The sequence below is a fragment of the Myotis lucifugus genome, unplaced genomic scaffold, assembly GCF_000147115.1.
Source record: "Myotis lucifugus unplaced genomic scaffold, Myoluc2.0 scaffold_332, whole genome shotgun sequence".
Taxonomy (NCBI): Eukaryota; Metazoa; Chordata; class Mammalia; order Chiroptera; family Vespertilionidae; genus Myotis; species Myotis lucifugus.
The window spans coordinates 633,996-658,881 of NW_005871380.1; the positions used below are offsets into that span (position 1 = coordinate 633,996).

General features: G+C 59.8%; 1 protein-coding gene across 1 annotated transcript in view; it reads right to left on the reverse strand.

Moving 5' to 3' along the window:
• PKD1 (polycystin 1, transient receptor potential channel interacting) overlaps positions 1 to 22,194 on the reverse strand; it is a 39,662-nt gene extending 17,468 nt beyond the window's left edge. Inside the window, exons 1-21 of the mRNA XM_023764479.1 lie at positions 22,118 to 22,194; positions 15,454 to 15,525; positions 15,262 to 15,333; positions 14,346 to 14,515; positions 13,424 to 14,095; positions 13,120 to 13,303; positions 12,100 to 12,320; positions 11,651 to 11,766; positions 11,024 to 11,150; positions 10,445 to 10,686; positions 9,123 to 9,878; positions 8,124 to 8,255; positions 7,792 to 7,967; positions 7,394 to 7,527; positions 3,167 to 6,783; positions 2,805 to 2,954; positions 1,681 to 1,824; positions 1,277 to 1,556; positions 974 to 1,187; positions 722 to 893; positions 193 to 369 (exon numbers count right to left, since the gene is read on the reverse strand). Coding sequence (XP_023620247.1) covers positions 193 to 369; positions 722 to 893; positions 974 to 1,187; positions 1,277 to 1,556; positions 1,681 to 1,824; positions 2,805 to 2,954; positions 3,167 to 6,783; positions 7,394 to 7,527; positions 7,792 to 7,967; positions 8,124 to 8,255; positions 9,123 to 9,878; positions 10,445 to 10,686; positions 11,024 to 11,150; positions 11,651 to 11,766; positions 12,100 to 12,320; positions 13,120 to 13,303; positions 13,424 to 14,095; positions 14,346 to 14,515; positions 15,262 to 15,333; positions 15,454 to 15,525; positions 22,118 to 22,194 — 7,905 coding nt within the window. The remainder of the gene's footprint in view (positions 1 to 192; positions 370 to 721; positions 894 to 973; positions 1,188 to 1,276; positions 1,557 to 1,680; positions 1,825 to 2,804; positions 2,955 to 3,166; positions 6,784 to 7,393; positions 7,528 to 7,791; positions 7,968 to 8,123; positions 8,256 to 9,122; positions 9,879 to 10,444; positions 10,687 to 11,023; positions 11,151 to 11,650; positions 11,767 to 12,099; positions 12,321 to 13,119; positions 13,304 to 13,423; positions 14,096 to 14,345; positions 14,516 to 15,261; positions 15,334 to 15,453; positions 15,526 to 22,117) is intronic.
• Between the last annotated feature and the right edge of the window lie 2,692 nt (positions 22,195 to 24,886).

The window sequence follows — 24,886 nt, forward strand, 5'->3', positions numbered from 1 at the left end:
AGCCTCTCGGGGCTGGAGAAGCGTGTCAGCCCTCTCCATACCTGGGCTGCTCCTTTGCCCGGGGCCACCCTGCAGGATCATCCTGGGGGGCACCTATGGCTCATGCTGGGCTCCCCCAGGAAGGGCACACGGCCGGCCAGACGCTTGGGTAGGGAGGCCCAGTGCTGCCCAAGAGCCCGGGTCCCATCCTACCATGCACTGGGCCAGCACGGCTGCGATCTGCTGGATGTCGTCCACGGTGTTGACCCGCAGGGAGACCAGGGTCTCTGTGATATTCTTGCGTATCTCGGCTTGCAGCTGCCACCTTAAGTCTGGCTCTGCCACCGTGGCCAGGGTCTGCTCGTACTGTGGGTGGTGGGCACAAGGCAGCTATCAGTGGACAACAGGGAGCCATGTTGGTGGGCACAGTGCAGACCATCTCAGGTGCTGCACACTGTGGGCAGTGACTCAAACCCTGCTTCTTCAAGGGCCCTCCTGAGGTCTGGGGCGCACGAAGAGGCAAGGCAGGGGAATCTGACACTGGGGAGGGTCCCAGGAAGGGACCATCGGTGAAGGCACTCAGCCCCCTGCTGAGAGGAGAAGCCATTTTAAGGAGGTTAGGGACTTTGTCTGTCGGGAGCCAGGGACAAGCCCTTTGCAAGAATTCGAGGCTCCACTCAGAAGTACTGCTCTGGCCCAGCACCCAACAGCTGAGGGCAAATGCCCCAGCCCCAGAACTGACCTCGTTGAGCACAGTGATAAGGGCCAGTGAGTATTCGATGACATGCTGGGGGTCAGCCTGTCTCAGCAGCCTGGGCAGCATACTCTCCGTGAGGCTGTGCAGCCAGGGGGTGAGCTCTGGGGGGCCGCCCAGGGGGTCACCTGGGGGCTCTGGCAGGGTGATGGCCAGAGACCTGCACACAGAGGTCATAGGTGAACAGGCAGCAGCCCCTGCTCCCATCCCCCAGGCCCTGCTCCCAGGGGCCCTGCTCACCTGTTGAGGGCGACCACAGCAGCACCCAGCTGGTCCTGCACCACCACAGCCAGGCCCACCTCAAAGTGGGGTGCGAAACCGGGTGGCAGCACAGCCCCATAGGTGGAGAGACTGCCCTTGTACACACAGAACTCCTCACAGTGGCCCTGGCGGCAGCGCTGCAGCAGCAGGGCGTACACGAGGGGGGCACCCGCATCCTCTGCATCCCGCCAGCCTGCGGGCCACAAGAGTCACCTCAGCCGCTCCTTGCAGGCCTCCCTGGGCATCACCGTGGCCTCCCGCCTCCCTCCCAGCCGCACTCACCTGTGCACTCGAAGTGCACCTTGGTGGTGAGAGCATGCACGGCATCCAGTGGGAAGAGGTGGCAGGAACCCCCCAGCGGAGGACGGTTGGGGGAGAGGCGGATGGAAGCGCAGCCCTCCTCCTCGCCAGAGCGGCCCAGCACCGTGAGTGTGAACGTGTAGCCCTCACCGTCCCGCAGCACACCGCGCCGTACCACCAGCCGCATGCCCGTGCTGCCTGTGGAGGTGGTTGTCTCATCCAGCACCAGCGTCTTGTTGCTGAAGGTGCGAGCAGCCCAGAGCTGTGGGTGTAGAAGGGCACTCAGCGCAGGATGGGGGCTGCTGAGCCCTCAGGGCTTGGACACGTCACCACCTAAGCACTGACCCTACACCCAGCCCTGCCCACCCCAGGCCCACCCAGCTCACCCCGCGCTTGGAGCCCTCACTGCAGTTGTCACAGTGGCCCTCCAAGTAAACGTAGGAGCTGCGGCTCACTGCATACACCCCCTGCGCCTTGCAGGACACGCACTCCAAGGACACTATGGGCACCCGGCCACTCCGGATCAGCACCTGGAGATGGGGAGGGGTGACAGGAACACCAGGCCCTGAGATAAGGGCCTCTGCTTCTGAGGCCCAGACCCCAAGTCTGCCCAGGTCAGCGGGGTGGTTGGGCCCAGGAGAAGGGCCTCTTCCTCTGCACATGCTGTTGTCCCAAATGGGGAAGCTCCCCTCTAGGCCCCAAGTCCAAGTTCCCAAAGGACAGTGAGCTTGGCCCTCACCCAGGGCATTCATTGGGTTTTGTGTCTTCCAATTTGGGAGCGGGGACCATCTACAGGAGCAGAGACCATGCTGGGCTTATTTTCTGCAGCATCTAGTGCCTATCTTGGGCCTGGCACACAGGACGCACCTGATATGTGCTCACATATGAAGGCACACAGGAAGGAGGACAGCTGTGTTCTACACAGCCCCTCCTGAGGTTCCTGCTGTCCTGGGGGGCGGGGTCCACCTCTGACAGCCCAGCTGGGCTGGACCCTGCTCGGAGCGCCTACCTTCCCAGACACTCCCGAGGCAGGCCGTCCGGGAGAGGCCTGGCCCTGGGGACAGACACCCCAACCCGGGCACCAGCAGGGCCTGGCACACCTGCTCCCATCAGCAGGCCCTGCTCAACAGCAGCTGGAGTGGCTGACAGGGGCTCACTGCACAGGGTCCTGACCTCCTGGCCAGTCCAGGGGAGGGGAGCAGAGCACATGCCCATGGAGAGGGAAGACAGGCCTCCCTGTCAGGAGACTAGGACAGCCTCTCTCAGTTTATTTTTCACAAATCACAAGAGCTGTACGGCTCCTCTAAGGTTTGGAAGGAAATAATGCTGAAGCAGCTAGAAGTACTAAACATAGAACACCTTAAAGGGCGTTTGGTGCTATCCGTAGGAGGCAGCCCTGTGCACTCAGCCTTCCTGGCAGCCCTTCCTCTCCCCCACTCCCCCCCCCCCCCCGAATGCAGGCCTCTGGCTCCACTTTCCTGGGCTAAGACCAAGGGCAGGTGGCACCCACCGTCTGGTTGGTGGCCTCCTCCTTCCGGCCAGCCTTCCACACAGTCAGATTGAAGGTGTACTCCACGCCGGCTTGCAGACGCTCCCGAGGGATGGTGACTATGCTGTTTCCGCGGGGCCCGAAGTTCAGCACACACCCACCAGTCTCGCTCTGTGGCCAAGAACAGGGGTGGTGAGACCCTGGACCCCCCCCAAGCAGAGCCGGACCCGGAGGACAGCTGGGGACACCCCTCCCCCAGATGGGATCAAGCCCACCAGGACTCTGCCAGCAGATGAACCCTCCCCCCCCCGCTGGGCTCATTAGTGCAAACACCCGAGGGGACTGAAGGACGCCCCTTCCTCTGGCCCTGCCGAGAATCTGACCTGCGTTGAGGCCACACAGGCCCAGTGGAAGCTGAGCGGTGTCTGGTCGCCATCCTCCAGGTTGGGGTCATAGGACTTGCTCCCATCCAGCACCAGGTCCTGCACGTCTGACCACACTCGGTAGGAGCCTCCCTCAACAATGGGCACCAGGCGCTCCGGGGCTACTGTCACGTTGGCCTGGATGCTCTGCGACAGGGGTGTGTCCCCAAACGACACCACAAACACAAAGCAGTAGTGGCCCACAGGCAGCACCAGGCGAGGCACCACCAGCTGGGGCCGGCTCACGTCCACGCCAGGCAGGGACACACGGGCTGCGCGCCCAGGCCGCTGGCAGCTGGCGGCGCGGTACACCTCCCAGCGGTACTCCGTCTGGTAGCTGACACAGCCGCGCAGGTCAATGTGGGCCTCCAGGTAGTTGCGCTGGGAGCGCCGCATCAGCACCTGAGGGGGCAGGGCCACGTCCACCTTGGGCTCCCTGCAGGCCAGCACATGGACGGTAACTGTGGCCTGTGCCACAAAGAAGCTCACCAGGTTGGAGGCATTCACCTCCACGTGGTAGTCCCCAGGCTGCAGGTAGGAGTGCTCAGCCCAGGGATCCTCCGTGTCCTCTGCCGGGGCCCCATCCCCGAAGTCCCAGTGGTAGGCCACGCGCCGGGGGCTGGGGCTGGTGGCAGCCTCAAACCGGGCAGAGCGGTTGGTGAAGCAGCGGCCGCTGCGCAGCGCCACGTACTGGATGACATCCTGGACCTCAACCACCAGAGTTTGGTTCACACCGCCCAGCTCATTAAAGGCACGCACGTGGATCTCCAGGAGCCCCGCGGCCACAGGGGTGTAGGTGACCTCACGGCCTGACAGGATGACCAGCGAGTCCCCCTGGACCTTCTGTAAGGAGAAGTACCAAGCATAGGCAACACGAGACCCCCGCTGCACTCGGGCCGTGAAGTTCCTCTCAGTGCCTGTGGCGATGCCTGCTTCACAGCAGTTGGGCACCTGGAGCCCACCCACGGCCTCCAGCACCAGGATGCGTGCCTGCGCCTGCGCCCGGCTCACATGGTTCTCGGCCTGGATGCTCACTGTGTAGTCCCCAACCCGGGGGAAGCTGCGGGAAAAGTGAGGCCCTGGGAGCGCCTCGAGGCCAGCCCCCGCGACCTGCAAGTGGAAGCTGACGGCTGAACCGGAGGCCAGCAGGATCTGGAAGTGGACCAGCTGCCCAGGCTCCACCACCTTGCTGCTGGCCCACAGCACCAGGCCCACGACAGGCTCCTCCACCACGAGGCTGTGTGTGGCGATGAGCCAGCTGACTGCGTTGGAGGCATTGAGCTGGACAGAGAAGGTGCCAGCATCAGGGAAGGCCACAGTGACGTGCTGGCCGTGTCTGCTGCCACCTGGAACAGCCCAGCACCAGCTGACATTGGTGCCGGAAGCCACCTGCCCCCAGAAGGGCACAGTGGAGCCAGTCATCACAAAGCTTCCATCCAGCTCACTGGCCCTGATGCTGAGGCCACTCACAGGCACTTGCACGGCCAACTCAATGGTGGTGTTGGCCAAGCCCAGCTGGTTCTTGGCCGTGACTGTGACCAGGTATAGGCCGGGAGTGGGAAAGGTATGGGTTGTGGATGGCTCTGGGGTCTCCCAGCTCAGTCCTTCCTCCAGGGACCAGGAGTAAATGACATCACTGCCACCAGCCAGTTCGGCGCAGAAGGTGACACTCACGTTGACAGGGGCCGGGTTCGGGGAGGCAGCCACAGACAGCCACCCTACGGGCTCCACAAACTCTACGGTGCGGTTGGTCGAGGCACTGCCCAGCATGTTTGTGGCCCGCAGCTGGACGTGGTAGGTGCCAGCCTCAAGCACAGTGAGTGAGAAGGTTTTGCCGCTACCAACCAGGGTTGTGCCACTGTCCCGCTGGGCAGTCCAGCCATAGGAGATGTTGGTACCATCCCTGACCACAGCCTGTAGCTGAAGGGTGCTGTTGGTGGGGAAGCAGCAGCCGCCACCACCACCAGCCACCTGCAGCCCCTCAATGCGTTGCAGGACGTAGACAAAGATGCTATCCTGGGCAGCGCCCACCTCATTCTCAGCTGTGACGATGATGTTGAAGGTGCCCACAGAGCGAAAGGTGTAGGAGATAGTGGGGCCCCCAGGAATGGGTGTGCAACGGTCACAGAGCACCCAAGAGTAGCGCACGTCACTGCCCGCCTCCAGCGAGGTGCTGAAGCTCACGCTACCGTTCAGGGGCACCACCGTGCGGCTGGCATTGATACTGAGCCCCTGCACACGCCGCTGTACTGAGACGTTCAGCTGGGCCTCCCCGCGGCTCACCTCGTTCCAGCCGGCCACCCTGATGGTGAAGTGGCCTGTGCTGGTGTAGATGTGAGTGACCGAAGGGCCCTCCAGCCGTGCGCCGTCCCCAAGCTCCCACAGGTAGGTGACAGGGCGCCCGTGGCCCACAGTGGAGAACAGGTAAGGCTGCTGCAGCTCCAGCACACGGGACCCATTGACCCTGATGCCCGTGAGCTCCACGGGCTCCTGCACCTCCACGAGCGCTGAGTCGTTGGCAGCCGAGATGTTGTTGGACACAGTGACCGTCACCAGGTAGGAGCCTGCATCCCAATAGGTGAACGTGGCCTCGGGGGCCCCGACGCAGGGGGCATCCTCGGTGCCAAAGTCCCAGGTGTAGCGGTAGTGGAACGGGGGCCAGGCGTGGGCCACCAGCTGGGCCTTGTCTCCAAGCCGCACAAACTGCCTCTCAGGCAGCAGAGTGACGTTGCCCACCTCGGGCTCCACGCACACGCTGGTGAAGTAATGCGCCTTGTTCACACGGCTTGACAGGATGAGCACCAGGGGAAACGTGCCACTCTGTGTGAAGTTGTGAGTCACAGTCGGGTCCCCCCAGATGGTCGTGTTGGAGGAGCCATCCCCAAAGGTCCAGTCGAAGACGTAGTGGGCAGGGTTCCCCGTGACGTGGGCCGTGAGCCGGGCCTGCGGTTGCACCGGTATGCAGGCCACAGGGTCGATCCACAACACCTCCAGGACAAAGACCTGCATGGGCAGGCTCTGGGCTAGGTGGCCAGCGGGGCTAGACACGCCCACGGTCACCGTGTAGTTCCGAGCCTGCAAGTACACATGCTCCACTGCGGCCTCCGGGCCCGTGAGCACCGTGCCATCCCCCATGTCAAAAGTCCATGTGACATTGTCGCCCGACTCCAGGGCGGCGCTGACCACCACCGGCGTGCCCTGCTCCACAGCCGAGCTCAGGCTCACACGCAGGCCACGGAGCTCTTCAAAGACGCGGACATCAGTGCATGCCCCCGTGCTGCTCACTGTGTTGTTGACCTCTAGGCAGATGTGGTATGTACCCCTCGAGGTGTATATGTGGTTGACCATTGGCTGGTGATGTACCATGGCTGGGGAGCCATCCCCAAAGTCCCACGTGTACAGGATGCTCCCAGGCGAAGGCAGTGGGTGTGGGGAGAAGGTGACTGGCCGGCCAGCCACCAGGACAGGGCTGCCCACAGCCACAGCCACGGCAGGCAGAATGGCACGCACACTCACAGGCACCAGCTGCGTCAAGTTCTCGAAGGCGGTAGACACGAGCAGGGTCAAGTTGTACTCACCTGGGAGACAGGCCCGGAGTGGGAATGGCGCTGTGGCCACCATGCCGCCTGCTAGCACAATCCCTCCCTAACCCCATGAGGGCTGCTGTGCGCAGGAACCTCTCAGAAGGGCAGAGTAGGGCCGTGGTCAAAACGGAAAGAACACCCTTGGGTCCCACCCCCGGGGTCCTCACAGAGAGATGTGTGTCAGGTGCCATCAGCACGGAGCAAGACACGGGGCTACAGCAGAGCTGGGATGAGGAACAGACCGTCTCTGAGTAAGACTTCACTGGGGTTAACAGAGTGAGGCCAGTGCAAAGCAAGGATCGTGGGAACCCTGCTATTTACTTTGCATTCTGTGTATGAGGGTTCTGGAATTTTGAAAGTAACTAAACAGTAACCCTCCACCACTTCTCTCCAAAAAAAGGCTCAGAGAAGGACACAGGAGGGTCTAGTTTCCTATCAGCAAATTCAGTTCACAGGGATCAGTGACCTAGTCCACCCCTCACCCCTAGCCACCCCTCTTTCACCCTAGTAAGGCCCTGGGCCATCACCCCAAGCTACTTGAAAGGGGCTGCCCCTAGCAGGGCTTGCCCAGTGGGGGCCAGCAGGACTGTGGGCCCGCCCTCACCTGGGATGGTGTAGGTGTGAGTGGTGTTGTGCTCCACTAGCACCTGGGCCACCATGGGGTCTGGGACCTGGAAGGACTCGTCGTATGGAGGCTTGAACTGGCCGATCACCTGCTCCCCATCCCCGAAGGTCCACCTGCCGGGGCAGCAGGCAGGCAGTGAACATCTGGGAGGATGAGTGGGACAGGCTGGCCGCTCTCATAGGGGGCACCCTTGCCTGGCTATAGTCAGTCACTATTCTTGTACCTTCGTTCAGGGTACCACCCAGCCCTGCTGCAGCTCCCACCCCCTCCTAGATCCTATGTACCCATCACCTCCCAACAGATGAGGAGGGGACTGGGGAAAGGGTGCTGAGAAAGAACCTGGCACCCCTGCTACCTGCTGGGCCCAGTGCACTCACAGAAAGGCCACCTCCACGGCCGAGTCCACTAGCACATCAGCCGCCAGCTCCAGCGTGGCATTGGGGGGCAGCACCGGTGGCACTGCAGACACCCGCAGGCCCCGCATCTTATGCATCCGCTCCACGGTGACGTTGTAGTTTACAGTGACATTGCTCACATGGTTGGTGGCTGTCAGCTGCGGAGACAGGTGGTGGTGTTCAGGTAGCCAGCAGGCACTCACCCCCAGCTACCACAGGGTGGGCAGGAGCAACGCGGAACAGAAACAGAAGGCAAGGGCGAGCACTAGTCATCCGCCCGCCCGCCCGCAGCCTTTCCTGCGCCCTTCACCCACCGAGAGCTTGAAAACCGCGGCGCTCTGGTAGATGACGTTGAAGACCACATTGTGAAAAGTCAACGACTGCTTGTCATCGATGGTCCAGCGGAAGACCACGTCTGAGCCGGCCTCCACCACGGGGCTGTACCTCTGAGGAAAGGGCACAGCGTCAGCCCACGGTGACCCTGCCCCAGCACAGGGTCTTTGGAGAACCAACTCTGCCCTCAGCCCACGTCTACCATCCTGGACACACCTCCCTGTGGGGCTTCCTGGGACAGACTTGAAGACACTGTCAGGGAGAGGGAAGGCAAGAAGGGGTAGGAGGAGGGCCTCAGGGCTCACCCTCGACTAAGGAGCCACATGGTATGGGGCTGAGCTTGGGTTTAGTCACACCTTGACCTCTCTGTACCTCAGTTCCCCACCTGTCATCTCTGAATGGGCACACCCCTTCCAGGGCTCCTGCTCAAGCCCCTCAGTTGAACAGCACAGTGCCATTTGGGAAGGCACATGAGTCTCATGCTAGATATTTACCTGCATCACCTGATAGAACAGGTGTGAACAGGTGTGACTGGGCAAGCTGGGGGACACATTGTACAGTGGCAGGACTGTCAGAAACAGCGCTTCCAAAGTCCCTGTGCAAAGGTGCAGAGCTGGTGGCTGCCTGTTCAGGTGGGCACCCCAGGCCCAGGGACAGTCCCTTCCCCAAAGGCCTTCATGTGGCCAGGTGGCACCAGACCCCTTCTCAAAAAGTGCTCGGGGCCTGAAAACACACCCAGGGTTAATGAGGTCAGAAGTATGCGAAGAGTTTTACAATTTGTTTCTTGAAATGTGAGAGTGGAAAAAACGTTTTTAGAGCCACTGCTCCAGCAGTGACTTTTCAGTAATTTAGGAATAAATGGCCACCTAACAGGACCTGCTCATTAACCAACCAAGCTCTTTCATCACCGGGGAGAGGCCACGCTTTGCACAGACACCTTATCTCAGGAGAGGTCGTACAGACCTGCTGGCCATACTCACCACCAGGACGCCCTGCAGCACACGGGCCTCGGGGCTGGGCATGGCTCGGAGGCCGCAGATGGGCTCCTCCACCTTCACCCACAGGCTGAGGTTGGCCCGGCTGGCGCTGTTCTCCACCACAACCTCCACTGCATACTCGCCCTCATGGAGTCTCGGCAGTGCCAACACTGAGAACAGGGTGTTGTTGGCCTCATGGGCACAGCTTGGCACCAGGTCAGCCACTGAATCTGGGCAGGTGGCCTCGAAGGGCGCACTGATGTTGCCCCCAGGCCAGCGCACCGTGGCTGTGGCATTGGCACCAGAGTCTACCTGGAGCACCAACGCCGAGCCATTGGTGGACACGTAGAGGAGGCCATCATGGGGGGTGGGGTGGACCACCCGAAGCCCGGCCACCGAGGAGAGCACATCGAAGCTGCAGGATAGGTTCCACCTAGACACGTTGTTGCCCACTGAGGCCCGGACCTCATAGCGTCCCGGCTGCCTCAGCCCTGGATTGGGCCTGAGGCCCAGCAGGGGGGTGAGCCGTTCCGTGGCAGTGAGCAGCCGCAGGGCACAGGCCTGGCCAGCCCGGCTGGCCTCTAGCTGGGTAGGCAGGCAGCCCAGCCAGGCCGAGGCATTAGTAGAGAAGTATGGGGCCTCGGGGCCAGAATGGCTGAGTGCTGAGGTACAGCGCAGGAGGGCACCCGGGCCGGCATCATGCTGGAAGCCTATGAGGTCACCAGGGAGCAGGGGGCCATCCTGGCCACGGAGGGCGACCTACAGGAGAGGGAGGTGGGGCTGTGTCAGGGCCTCACAGTGGGCCACCTCTGGTCAGGGGCCTGCAGAGAACACTGGGCCAGGGCTCCGACAGGCAGGTAGGACCCTAGCGGGGAACCCGGAGTCACTCCTCCACATGGATCTCAACACTCATCACTCACTCACTCTACCAGGCTTCATAGGGGCCCCAGGCACTCATGGTGGGGACAGAAGGGACAGCCTCAGACAAACAGAACATGCACAAGGCAAGACAGAGAGAATGCAGCAGATGGGGCTTCCCGGACAGGGGAGGGACCTCTGAGGGACACAGCAGCCAAGACTTGAAGAAGAGGAGGAAAAGGCCAGGCCAGGAGGTTTAGAGTCTTCCTCAGAAGGCACAGAAAGCTAACGGTCCTGGGGCGGGAGCTTCTTGTGCTGGGAGATGAGCAAGGGCTCTGACAAGGCCAGGGTGGGCAGGGGGCCCGTGGACTATGTGGAAGAATCTGCATATTGTCTGCTTAATGGGGAGACCCAGACTTCAGGTGGCTGAGGGGGAGGCAGATGGCACCCAGGCCAGTGACACACACCGAGTATTGGGCAGGGGGCCCCGCAGGAACAGAGAAGAGGAACTCCCTCCACAGTGTGTAGGAGGCCCCTGGGAGCCCCGGCCCTGCCGTGGACCCGTTGGCCTGAGGGTAGCAGGGGGTGTCCAGTGGCAGGCAGATGTTGGATCTGGGGCACCAGACTCCTTCTGGTGTACAGTCAGGAGCCAGCTCAGTCCTGTTCTCCAGGGACCGACTCTCAGGCTCGCTGCTGTTCGCTGGGACCCCTGTGAGGAGAGGAAGGGTGTCACAGGTCCTGATTTACAGGGAGTTCCAGTCAGGATGTCCACTACTACCTGGGGCCCTGCCAGGAAGTACTCCCGGCCTCTACCATCATTCCCTCCCCTTCCCAACACGGGGCCAGCTGACTGAGCCGGGAGAACCCCCACCCAGGCAAGCCCTATCCAATCTGTCCCTGGGCCCCCAGCACGAGTGGTCTCTGTGGACACCATTCTGTCCACCTTGAGGCTGGAGACCAGTCCAATGGTAAAGAGACCAGCAGACATGACAACGCACAGAGGCTACCCAAGCCCCCCAACTCCCACCACCAGGACAGGGCCCCACCTGCTCCTCCCATGGGCCGGTACACCTGTAGCCTCATCTGGGCAGGCCGGCCGAGCTCTTGGGTTCCAAACTCGGCAGCGGTGAGGAAGGCTTCATGGCTCAGGCCCAGGCCAGGGAACACCATCACCTGGTGAGGTGGAAAGGGATAAGGACGGGGGGGAAGGGGGAGGTGTGGGGAGCAGGTGCCGGTAGGAGGGGGATTTGGCATGCTCAGCTCCATAAACCCTGGCCTGTAGCCCCCACCAGCCGAGAGGGGAAGGAGCCACAACAGGGGGCTTTATGAGGCTCCCCACACGCTTTGCTAGGGAGGAAAAGTCATGTCAAAGCATCTGTGAGCAGCTTTTTTTAAATCCACAGACAGAGAAAAGGCACAGGAGCTCAGAACTCTCCTGGATACCAGGCCAGGGGCTTCTCCTCCCTGCGCAACAGCGGGTTTTCTAAACCAGTGTCGTCAACCGGTGGTCCACGGACCGTCCACGAGGTCCGAAAGGTTGGCGACTGCTGTTCTAAACCATCTCCACTGGGCACACAGGAAATTTAAAAGGACCCTTAAAAAGGCAGCTGTTTTCTAAAGAGGCACACAGTAAGAGTGATCTGTGTCTGGGGGCAGGGTCTTGGCTGGCCTACCTCGACGGGCTCCCGGGGGGCAGAGAGGGCCTCTTGCTGTGCCAGGGGGCTCAGTGGTCCTTGCAGGTCTCCGCTGGGCGCCCCCAGGAGGAAGTTCTCCGCATCCCACACGGGGCCTGGGGTGGCAAGTGTGCAATGAGGTACTGGTCCCAGGCCAAAGAGGAGAGTGAAAGGGGCCAGGGCAGGACTGAGCCACCTGGCAGCAGCCCCCGCAACCCCCCAGCTTCCTCTATCTTTGTCTGTTTCCTCCGGTGCACACCCAGCCCAGGACGACAGCAGGTGCTCAGCAAACACCTAATGAATACTGACCGGCTAAGAAAGGAGCCGGGGGGCAGGGGGCACTATCTTAGCCAAGGGTAGGAGGAGCTCTGGGGCCAGGAGACTGTGCTTGGAGTAGCTGTCCTGGTCCAGGGCAGAAGGCACCCCCCAGCCCAGCAGCCCCAGCGCACCTCCAGGCCGCAGCTCACAGACGTAGCTGTGTGGTGCCGAGCACAGGTCCGTGTTGCACTGCCCGGCAGGCCCAAGCCGCACACAGCGCTCTGCAGTAGCGGGATGTGGCTCCCCAGGTAGCCAGTTCTGGCAGCTCTCTAGGCTGAAGGCCTCACCCCGAGACAGCGGGCCTGCCTCAGCGCCCTCCACAGCCGAGAAGCCGATCCACACGTCCAGGCCCCTGCAGATGATGGGGAGGGCGAGGACTCAGGGGGCTCCCCAAAGACAAGTGCCCCTCCATTCATCCTCTCTAGGGGCAGGCTTCTCATAGCCGTCCCTCAGGTGGGCCCTGCCCCTACTCTCCAGATGGGAAAACCGAGGCTCAGAGACATGACCTGGAGAGCAAGGCCCAGAGTAATTCCCATCCAGCCACCCTCACCATGCAGCTAGGGGCCCAGCCACAGGATCTTGCCTCAATCAGACCAGCACTATGTCCTGTGGGGAGGCCCAGAGTGTGGCATTTGGGGGCCATGACACCCACATATCAGTTCCCGAAGGGATATTCTCCAGAGCTTTGCCAAGGTAGGAAGACCCTCTTAGGGGCAAGAACTGTAGACACATAGCTAGGAATGGACACAGAAACAGACAGAGAGATAGGGATAGGGACAGACACAGGGAAGAGCAGAGGGACAGGGATAGACACAGAGAGAGAAATGAGGAGCTGTAGTCAGAGCCAGGCGCTGGGGCCAAGCATATTAACCAGTGACCTTGGGCATGGGTTTGACCACTCTGACCCTCAACTGATTTCCCCTCCTCTACACTGAGGATGTCCAGGATATGGTTTCACTGTCTAACTTAGGCTCTGCCCACACAGGGAACCAGGAGGTGGGGATCTGGCCCCCATCGCTAGCCTCGGCTGGTACTGAGGCCTCTCCAGCCACTCTCACCTTATCCTCCTGACTGTCTCAGGCTCTGTCCCCACCACAGTGTTCAGCCTCGCCACCCCAACCTCCCAGCCTCTCAGGGCTGGGTTCAGGTACCTGGTGACGCGGGAAACCAGGAAGTGCTGGATGGCGGGACTGTCCACCATGGCCAGGGCGGCCCCAGCCCAGGCCCAGCACTGCTCCTGCGCCTGCAGCCAGGCTGCCTTCTCTGCTACGAGGCGATAGCAGTGTCCGTTACCAGGGAAGATCTCGGTGTCAGACGGACATAGCGGATGCACCACTGGGGGCCGGCAGGGAGAGAGATGGGGCATTAATGTGTGCCCACCTGGGCCTCTGCCCCACCCACCCGACCCTGGGGTGAGAAACAGGAGTGGTGACCCGGGCCCAGGGAAATACCCACCTTGGGCTGGCTCCTCGCCCAGGGCCATGATGCTGTAGGTAGCTTCAAGGCCTGAGCCACCACGATTTCGGATGCTGAGCTCAAGGGTCTCATCACTGTGCACCGAGGCCGGACACATGAGCTCTAGGGCAGCGGGAGCCGCCTCCACCTGCACCTCTGTCCTCAGTTGGGCTGAGCCAGCCCCCAGGGCCAGCACTGCTGTCACGTGATAGCGCCCAGGCAGCACATAGTGGTGAACGCTGGCAGGACCAGCAATGTCCACCTCAGGGGAGCTGTCACCAAAGTCCCAGTGTGTAGAGCTGACAGGCAGCAAGGCAGTGACATGGAAGGCTGCTGGCTGGCCAGAGGCCAGGGGTCCTTGGGGCCCCACCAGGGCAGCCCCTGGGGAGGCAGGGAAGACATTCTGGAGGATGGTGGGGCCCCCGCAGGCAGGGGCAAGGGGCTGTGGGGAGCGAGAGCAGAAGGACAGGCAGATGGAGGAGGTATTGGGGGGATGGGCAGTCCCGCACAGGCAGTGGCCCTGCTCTGAGAGGGCCGCGAAGTCCTGGCCGGTGGAGAAGCAGAAGGCACTGCAGGCCTCGGGCACCAGTGGACCCTCATGAGCAACTGAGAAGGCCACCAGCACCGTGGCACCCGAGCTGTTGTTGGGGAGGCAGGCAACGTACTTCTCACCTGAAAGGGGCAGATGGCTGCCTCTCAGGCCCCACTCTAGATCCCAGATCACCCCACCCCACCCCACTGCTGGTCTTCCCCCACCCTGCCCACACCCTGGTCCAGAGGGCCTTCCTGGCCCAGTTAGTCCGTCTCAGCCCTGTTCCCCAGGTCCCCATCTACTGTGTAGGCTGGGGACCCGAGCACCTGCAGAGGCCCTGCTTGGAAGGGCTGTACCACAGGAAACGAAGCTGGCCCTGCCCACACTCACCACAGCCACTGTCAGACAAGGGGACTCGAAGGAGGGGCAGGCCAGCCAGGGGGCCAGGCCCCGCACAAGTGGCCGCCTCTGGCTGCACCACATGAACCCGCTGCTCCTCTACCCAGCGCGGCAGCCAAGCTAGGCCACAGTCACACTCCAACGGGTTCCCACTCAGGTTTCTGTGGGAGGAGCAGGGCCAGGCACTCAGTGTGTGGTGGGCAGGTACAGGGGACCAGGCCTGGCCTTGAGGAAGAGTCTAGGCCGTCCTTATCCCAGGGAGGTCAGCCCCCCAACCCCCAACAAGTGAACAAACAGCCTCTCAGAGTCTGGTCTCAAACTAGGAAGCAAGTATGAAGGCTAGGTCAGGAGGGCAGGGTGTTGTTGGGGGGCCGTGGGTCAAGCCACTGACACCCATCAAAAACAACACAACTTAGCCCTAGCCGGTTTGGCTCAGGATAGTGTTGGCCCTCGGACTGAAGGGTCCCAGGTTCAATTCTGGTCAACGGCATGTACCTGGATTGCAGGCTCGATCATCGGTCCTGGTCCAGGCTCATGCAGGAGGCAAGCAATCGATGTTTCTCCCTCTCTCCCCCCCCACCCAACCCCCCACTTCCACTCTAAAAAAAAAATCAATGGAAAAATATCCTTGGGTGAAGATTAACAAAAAATAAATAGAAAACAAAAACAATGCAACTTAGCCCAGCGGGTTGCTCAGTGGGTTGAGCATCGACCTATGAACCAGGTGGTCACAGTTCAATTCCCAGTAAGAGCACATGCCGTGTTGCAAGCTCGATCCCCAGTGGGGGAGCGAGCAGGAGGCAGCCAATCAGTGATTCTCTCTCATCACTGATGCTTCTATCTCTCTCTCCCTCTCCCTTCCTCTCTGAAATCAATAAAAATATATATTTTTTTAAATGCAACTTACATTTCACTTAAATTAAATAAATTAGCAAATGTTCCTTCTTCTAGTGTAGAAATCTTGTTGTTGCTTATGTCCCTGAAAGAAAGGGGGGATTCGGCAGGGTCTGAGGGATGCCCCCATAACCACAATGGTGACAAGCTGCCGCCACCTTCCCACCCTGTGGAATTCCACAGCTGAGCCAAAGGGGGCACTCACAACTCTGTCAGCGCTGAGAGATTCGCCAGGAGCCCAACATCCAGCGCCCGGAGCAGGTTGTGGGAGACATCTCTGGGAAACAAAGCGGCCACAGGTCAGCACTGGATCCCTGGGCAGGACACAAAGCCACCCCGAGGCCATCCTGGAAGCTCCCCAGGACCCCACCCCCAAGCTCCCTATCCCTATGGCCAGAATGGAGAATCGGAATGAACTCTCAGCTGGGGAAACCAAGGCAGGAGAGGCCTGGGGCCCCTCAAACTCCATCCATGCCCTGCCCCCTCTCCTGCAGATCCAAGGCCCTGCCCAGTCCCCTTCCCGTTGGCCCAGCAAGGCCATCCCACACCACAGAGGGCAGACTTCACCCCGCTCCACACAGGGGCCAGCTGCTGCCACTGGGGAGGCCTCTGAATGTCCCTGAGACACAGTGGGGCACAAAGTCCAGATGAACAGGGACAGGACCCTAGTGGATGACCCAGCACCATAGTGATGATAACAGCCCCTGTTAAACCTCAAGGTTAACATGACCTCGATAACATGACCCCACACGGTCAAGATAACACAGATTCAGTGAGAAGCATAATTGGGCAAGAACCATCAAGAAAAGGCGAAACATGGGTTGACCCTATGTTAAACTGTGCTACCTGCGTAGGAGTGGATGAACTGACAGATGAGAGCAAGGGAATCTCCTGAAACAGACTGTGACCCCACCAGAATCTGTGCAAAGAAAGACGGGACTAACACAACAAGGACGTTAGCCAAGAATCCCACTTTCCCTCCCAGCCCCGAGGGGGAGATCACAGTCACTCTGCCCATCTATCTTCTGGGACGGGGACCCGGGGACCACTTAGACACCCCCAGTCACCTAACCACCCTATCCTCCTCATCCTCTCCCCAGGCTCCCACAGGTCTCTAAATAAATGAGGCCTGGACCTCCTACCCATAAGCCTCTGCCCTCTGATGTCTCAGACGGCTTCTCACCAACCCTGTCTGCCCATCAGTGACCACACAGCCATGCAGAGACCGGGGTCCGTCGATGCCTCCTCCAGGCCTGCCAACCCAGCTCCTAAAACACACAGCCTCCCCCCCCCCCATCCTACCTCCATCCCTGGCCCTGGCCCCGCCACCATGGGCCCTCCTATCCAAGCTCCCATGGCAGCCTGGGGTGGGAGAGTGTCCTGAAGCCCAGCTCCCATCAGTCACCCTCTGGCTCTTTCTCCAGCCTGCTCTGAACACAACAGGAGCTGAGTAAGAACAGGCTGGTGTGAAACAAGGTCCTCCTGGAGCCGAGGCACCGAGGACCAGCCCAGGCCTCTGGGCCTCCACACACACAGGCCCCAAGGTCATGGGGGTGAGGGGAAGACAAGGTCCCAGGGCTTGGCTGACTGGGATGCCTGGCACAGTCCACCCGCTCAGCTCACAACCAGGACCACCTCTGGAGCCAGGCTCAGGAAATGACCCCCACCCCAGCCTCTGACCACTGCTCCTCCCTGGAGACCTGCTGGCCACATGGAGCTTCATGGCAACCAATATTTGAATGCTGGCCACCTACCACGGACAGGGACTGAAGGCTGGGTCTCAGCTAGGCTGCTCCCACTATCCTGGCTCCCAACATAGCCAGGGGGCTACCTAGGGAGTTTGGGGGGACACCACTGGCCTTTGAGTGACCAATGCAGGGGGCTTGGCCCAGTCCCCCTGTGGCTTCCACTAAGGGGGTGTGGGGATTTGAACTATGGACGCAGTCAGCTAACACTGGGAGCCTGGTGTGTGTGTGTCTGTCTCTCCGTCTCTCTTTGTCTCTCTGTCTCTCTCTGCCGATGAGCAGACAGCACATGGACATGAAGAGCTCCACTGACACTGGCCTAGGCCTGCCGGGGGTGGGCAGCAGACCAAGGGCAGCCTCAGTCAGAGGGTACAGGCAGCAAGTGAGCAAGCACACGGTCCTCCAGTGAGCAAGAGGGGCTGAGAGAAACTCCAAACACAGTCAAATGCAGGGGTGAGCAAACTTTTTGACTCGAGGGCCACAATGGGTTCTTAAACTGGACCGGAGGGCCGGAACAAAAGCATGGATGGAGTGTTTGTGTGAACTAATATAAATTCAAAGTAAACATCATTACATAAAAGGGTACGGTCTTTTTTATTTTTAGTTTTATTCATTTCAAACAGCCGGATCCGGCCCGAGGGCCGTAGTTTGCCCACGGCTGGTCAAATGGGCCAGGCTGGCAGAAAAGCAGGCAGGTCCTCCCGGCGGTGGAGCCTCTTCAAAACCAGACTGGGGTCCTACAGGGCGGGGGAGGCATTGGTGGGTCAGAGCTCCTGCTGGGACCAGACAGGGATGGGGCTTCCGCCGGAGGACCCACAGCAGCCCCACCACTGCTCTGACCAAGTGGCCCAACCAGGCAGGATGCCAGGACACCTAACTTGGCAAGGCTCTCCTCCCAGCAAGAAGGTCGAATGGCAGTGCAGGTGCCAGCTCATGCAGTCATGCCACCCAGCACCCTGAGAGCCTGACTGCTTTGGGAACCAGTGCAGCCACACACTGAGAGGCCCAGACGTCCTTTGCCCTCACCTGTGACACGAGACATGATCTAGTTTGAGAGCCCTAAGCCCATCAGCGGTGTGGCTCAGTGCCTCCTCAGCACACAAAGGCACGAGAAACACAGGTGCAAACCGCAGCCCCCGCTCCCCAAATGTTCAAACTGAGAACTAAAGAAAGTGCCAGAAGAGGTGCAGAGTAACAAACCCATTCTCAAGAGCAGGCAGGTACCCTAGATTTTCCACACTCGCATGCTGCTCTTGAAGTAGGAGGGTGGGCAAGGGTAGTCAGAAGCCACTCCAGCCAGGGAGGTCAGGACCCAGGCCTCCTCCACTCCAGGAAGTGGCACTGTGGCCTCAGGGTCAGATCCGAGACCTGAGGCTCTCCATCTGGAAACGGGAGTGTGTGCTTGCACATACAGGTCTGTTTGCCTCAAGGGCTGTGGGCCAGGAACCCATGCCAGAGTGTGGTTCTAAGAACTCCAGGGGAGAAACCTTTGTGGACTAGGGGACATGGGGATGGGGCCTCGGGCAGGGACACCTCTGCTCTCCCCATCTGAGCCCAGCTTCCCCCTTCCCTCCGACATGGGGGTGGGAGGAGGCTTTTTCCTTTGTCTGGCAGCTGCCATCAGGTAAGCCAAGATACATGCTCAAAAGTGGGTCTGGGCCCTACCCGGCTTGGCTCAGTGAATAGAGTGTGGGCCTGCGGACTGAAGGGTCCCGGGTTCGATTCCAGTCAAGAGCACATGCCCTAGTTGCGGGCTTGATCCTCAGCAGGGGGCGTGCAGGAGGCAGCCAATCAATGATTCTCTCTCATCACTGATGTTTCTCTTTCTCTCTCTCCTTCTCCCTTCCCCTCTCTAAAATCAATAAAAATATTTTTTTAAAGTGGGTCTGGGAGACATGGGGGGGCATATGCTTTCTTCTAGGGGGCACAGTGGGCAGCACTACCCATTTCTGTGCTCAGTGTACACTGGGAAGGGTGGGAGCAGAGAAATCACTGGAGTGGAGGTCACTGGAAGGGTCATGGGCGAGGGTCACTAAAAGGAGAACCGTTGGAAGGGGACAGTGGTAGAGTCCTCACCCAGCCCCACAGCCCCGAGGCCCTGAACAGCCACTTTCCACATCTCCATCTGCTTTTGCCATCACTGTTCTGGGGGAACGCCAGGGCGTCGGGCCAGCCCCATCCCCTCTCCAGCCCCTCAGCTTCCTCTGCACCCCCAGGTGATGTCATCGCAATCTGACACCCTGTCCCACACTCAGTTGCCCACAGTCCTGCAAAAGTGGGGGGAAACGACATGGGAGGGGAAAACGACAGGACACAGCAGGCCCAAGGAGCTGCCTATAGGAGCCCACACAGTGGGCAGAAACAGCAGAGGCCAGACCCACGGGAGGAGAGCCAGCAGCCTGGCTGGACAGCACCCTGAGAGATGCTAGGCCAAGCAGGCCCACCCTCTGAGCCAGCTGGACCATCCCAGGTCCCTGCAAACCCCAAGCCAGCAACTTCCAGGGATGCCAAGGTTGGAGAGATTAGGCCAGCTTGGGGGGGGGGTGACCTGGGAACAGGCACACACCCACAACAGCACAAGACATGTGTCACCTCCCTAGGCACCAGGGATATGGCTGGGAGGGGCCCCCACTGCCTGCAACACTGAACACGAGTCCCACGGAGATGGGGACTCTCACTCCCAGCCCATCCCTTCTGCTGTCCCCTCTCCTGCTCCAAGACAGGCAAGTGTGATGGAGAAGAAGGGAAGATCCCTGGTCTACCCCACGCATCTGGGCCCTCCTTCTCCTCCCCCAACAGGGCCCAGCAGTCACTGGGGAGCCCGGTCTGTCCCCACGCAGGGGTGGTCCCAACTCCCTCTGCCTTCTAGATCAGACATTCTCAAGGGGAGGACCATTAGCTTCCCCTGGGCCTGCATCCTTGTCTTCAGGGTTTGAGCAACCAATAGCACATCCCAATTCCTCTGACTCTGATCTTTCCTGCTCCAAGCAAGAGAGAGGGTAGGGTGAGGGAAGGGGGATCCCTGCATCCACCACCAAGCTGGAGAAGCCCAGCAGAAGGGGCTGAGGGCCCACCCAACCCAATGGACAAAGGCAGCTTCCCCTGCCCACACAGGGCTCTGCCCCTGCTCACATCCCAAGCCTTGCAGTGAGAAGGGGTGGCAGTGGAGGGGTGGGGGGAGAGAGGGGAGGGGAGGAGGAAGGGAGGGGAGGGAGTCCCAGGACCAGAACAGAAAGAGATGGAAAGGGACTTTGAGTGCAAAGGTAAGTGGGGTGGAGAGGTGAAGGCCAAGGAGAGAGGATGCTGTGACAGCAGGGCTGGAGTGTCCCCTGGGTGGCTCCAAGGGCAGTCCCTTTCAGAGCTGAGGAAATAAAGCCCCAGACAAGGCGGGAAGCTGCCCGGCAGCCCAGAGCTGCCTAAGTTTTCTCCTCGGCCGAGGACGGGATTGGCCTGGGTGCCTGCTCTCCAGTCTAGAGCTCCCCAGTCCAGATGCCGGGCGAGGTCTGGGGGCCAGTCAGAGCCCCCAAGGAAACATCTGCACATTCCAGACACATGTGGTCAGCGGCGGGGGTGAGTGCCAGGCCCCAGCCCAGCACCCCCACCCCAGTGCTGGCCGCTGCGCTGGAGACAGGGCTTGAGGGGAATGGGCTCCAGAAGGGCCGCCTGCACATGTTATGTAACCTGCTCCTCCCAAGCCAGCAGCTGCCTCCTCCCTCCGACAGGACAGCACAGCACAGCGGTAGCAGAAAAAGGCATCCTACTCCCCATCCAGGGCCCAAGGCTCCCTCCAGCCTGAACCCTCAGAGCTCCTGGAAATACAGTGTCAGTGGGTCTGGCTGGGCCAGCCTGTCCTCTCCTTGGAGGTGCCACACACTCCGGGAGAAACAGGTTCCCGTCCACCCATCAAGGGGAACGCCACACACAGTCCCTGGAAGCCAGGCTCAGGCAGAAGGGAAGAAAGGCCACAGTGCTGGTCCTGGGCCCCTCAGGGGACCCCTGCCCCCACCTCAGCCCTCAGGCCAGGTAGTGCCACCCACTTGCTACCTCGTCACTCACTAATGTGTCCTGTAGCACTGGGTACAGGCAGTCAGGAGCCCAGTCCTGCGCCAGTTTGAGTCTAATAACCTCATTTTGTTTTCATTCCCTTCTATTTGTGGAGAGTGAGGCTGGCTTCCAGGGCCGGAAACGATGACTTTTAATGAATTCAAGTTTAAGAGAGAGAGCCGATTTAAAGAAAAACATGCAGAGAGGATGAGCTGGGGAGGTGGGCAGGAGGCAGGCCTGCCAGGGAGAAGGGGCAGGGAGGGCCCACCAGACCCACATTGGCTCTGTGCCCAAGCCCCCACCTGGCTCTAAACCAGGGCCCAGGGAATCAGCAAGGGGGGTGGGGGACGTCTCAGCCTTGAAAACTAGAGGGAAAGGCCAGAGTGAGAGCCGCCACAGCCTCGCAGCCCCAGGGCTTGGAACAGCAGGTGGTGCCCATTTCACAGGGTGTCCTGTGGGGCTCCCTCAAGGAGCTTTGCCACCCTACTACTAAGCTGTCACCAGGATGAGCCATGGGTGTCTGGTACAGTAACACCGACTGGCTAGGACCCCCCTGGGACCACAGGCAGATGAAGCTGTGGGGTGTCCTCCACACAGCCCAGCCCTGAGGAGGTGCATTTGGAGATCAGCCACTGTCAGGGTACTAACAGACCAGGGTGGGGGCCAGGGGCTGGGAAAGAGGGGGCCCACCCAGGAGAGGGGCTCAGCTCACCCTTCCACCTGCAGCTAGGGAGTTGGGGTCCCCCTTCCAAGTTGAGAGGAAAAGAACCAGCACCTGGGTGCCCCCCAGGCACTGCACTCAACTGGTATGTCCCTCTGACGCTGGCCTGTCCCAGCCAGCCCGAGCAGGGGCCGCACCACCCCTTTACAGAGAATGCTGAGGCTCAGGGAAGCCACCATCCGCACCCCACCATCAGTTCTTCAGAATCTGAAGAATGAAGAAGGCAGCCGGGCTCTCCCAACCTGGCCAAGGGGCCAGCACAGGGGCAGAAGCATCAGTCCAGCATGGCCGGCAATCCCACCACCCACTCAGCTGCTGGGCACAGCCAATGGCATGGTGCAGCCTGAGGCCAGGGCTACGGAGCTGTTTGGAGGTGCGGGACCCTGGAGCCTCCAGTGCCGTTGGCCTTGCCCTGAGCCTGGCCCTCATTTCCCATCTCGACTAGAGGGAAAAGGTGGCTCTGCTCTGCTTGGTACAAAGCCCCTTCCAGAGTGGCCCCAGGATACAGGAGCGGGCGCCGTGCCTCCCGGGCATGGGGGCTGCTAAACTTGGGAGCACTACACTTTGTCAGGCCTGGGCCCACAGGCTCCTCAGGAAGAGAAAGAGCTCCGCCCACCTTGGCCCCCAAATGCAGTCTCCTCCCTGACATCAGCAGCTGGGCATCACTGGGCCCCTTGACGGAGATGGCTGCCAAACCATAGAGAACGAGGTGTTCCGGGGAAAAAGGACATGAGCTGCATTTTCCAGCTGCCTTTCACTTGGCAGCGCCTCTGCCGCCTTGGCCAGCTGGAGATGCAGACACCCAGCAGGCAGGGCCAGGCCCCGGTGTGCCGAGAGCCCAGACACCGCACCGCCCCAGACAGTGGCAGGGGAAACGGGATGTTTTCATTCCAGAGTGCTCAGCAGGCTGGGCCCACTGGGTTCTCACTGCGGCACTGCCACCACACAATGTTCCAGAAAGGAAAATGTGCCTCGCTATCCAAAATGGCTTCTTCTCTGGAAACCGAACCCAGCCAGGGTCTCTCCCCACACTCCCTACCCAACCGGCACAGGGGCAGCTGAGAGGGGCTGAGGGTGGGACCACATCTGGCAGTGCCAACTAGCCCAGCCAGTTGTCACATGATGGTGGCCCCCAGGCATGGCCTTTGAAGAGAGGACAAAGAGGTGCTAATAGGAAGTCTACCAGGAGATGCCCTGGCCTTGGGGAAGCGGGGTGGAGGCATGGGCTGCAGGCCAGGCCTGCAGAGAACTGGGAAAAGGAAACTGAGTCCCCTTAAAGCACCTGCATAACAGGCTAGCTCCCCCAGTGAAATCACAGGGTGTGCACGTGACACCTGAGGTGGCAGCAGAGCCGATGTGCCGGGGGACCCTGAGCAGTTTACATGCGTGTGGATTCCACACCAAGACCAAGGTGCTCAAGAGAGTTCGCAGCACTCTATTCATGCCTCGCAACTTCACTGTTTTACATATCCCCACCTAAATGCATCAAAAACAAAGGCTTAAAACTGAGATAAAAACACAAGTGGAATGTGCTAGGCCTAGGCATGACGAATCCCACCAGCTGTGTGGCTCTGCATTGAAGGCGCTTCCAGGGCCAGACCAGGCTTCTGGATGTGGTCTCCCAACCTGGGTGCTGAGGGGTGTGTAGGAGTCTGCCTGCTCAGCCTCATCTGTGTTTCTATCTGCTGTGGCATTTGGTCTGAGCAACAAAGTCATGGGCATATATGCACCAGCTCAGGGGCACTTCTACTGATTATAGCATGTGTCAGTATTCCATTCCTTTTTAAGGCTTTTGAGTTCTGTCTGCTTTGCAGCAGGGAAGGTCCTAGGGAACCATCTCCTGGTGGCTGGTGCTTAGGATACAGTAATGGGCTCTGAGAACATGGAGAGGAACAGATGGAAGGGGCCACTCTGGCAACAGTTACAATTATTGGGACCATCAGCAACTGACTCCTGTGGATGTACCATACACTTTTACTTCTGAGGCCCCACAACCCCGTGAGATATGTATCCACTCATGGCACCATTTCCCAGGTGAGAAAACAAACTCAGAGAGGCTGAATGACTTGGCGAGGTCACACCGGAAGTTTAGGAGCTGGGATATGAACCAGGTTTGACCCAGGGCCTGAATTCCCTACTCCTGGGTTCTCATGCCTCCCTCCTAAAACCAAACAGGAAGTCGGTGGAAAGGACTAGAACAGAGACGGCAGAGGGAGGTCTGAGGAGTTGGTGGGAAGGGCAGGGCCAAGGAAGCAGCTGGGGCCCGAGTCCAGAGCCCACTTGGTCCCACTCAGGGATACCCCTACTGCTACCTCTCTCTGACTTATAAGCCAGGTTGCTGGTGCTGTACCCCAGGCCCCTGCATGCAGTTGTGGGGATATGCCCCAAGCATGCTGATGAAATCACCTCTCTGCCACAACACACCAGTCACGTGACCCTAGGAAGTGACTCAACCTCCAGGAGACCAGTGTCCTGGTCTGTAACATGGGACCAAGAGTGGTTCTACCCCCATAGCACTGTGAGACACTGTGAGATAAAGGCAAGAAAGGGTCTAGCCGAAACCGGTTTGGCTCAGTGGATAGAGCGTCGGCCTGCGGACTGAAAGGTCCCAGGTTCGATTCCGGTCAAGGGCATGTACCTGGGTTGCGGGCACATCCCCAGTAGGAGATGTGCAGGAGGCAGCTGATCGATGTTTCTCTCTCATCGATGTTTCTAACTCTCTATCTCTCTCCCTTCCTCTCTGTAAAAAATCAATAAAATATATTTAAAAAAAAAAAAAAAGAAAGGGTCTAATACAGAGCCCAGCACTTGGCCACTTTAGAGGGATAGGACAAGGCAGTGGTGGTGATTTTCTTCAGAGATTTGTTTTTAATTTAGACATAATTCACATACTATAAAGTTCACCCTTCTAAAGTATAAATTCAGTGGTTTAGGATATTCTCAAGGTTGTGCAACCATCACCACTATCTACTTCTAGAACATTTTCTTTTTTTAAAAAATATATTTCATTGATTTTTTACAGAGAGGAAGGGAGAGGAATAGAGACTTAGAAACATCAATGAGTGAGAAACATCAATCAGCTGCCTCCTGCACACTCCCTACTGGAGATGTGCCTGAAACCAAGGTAC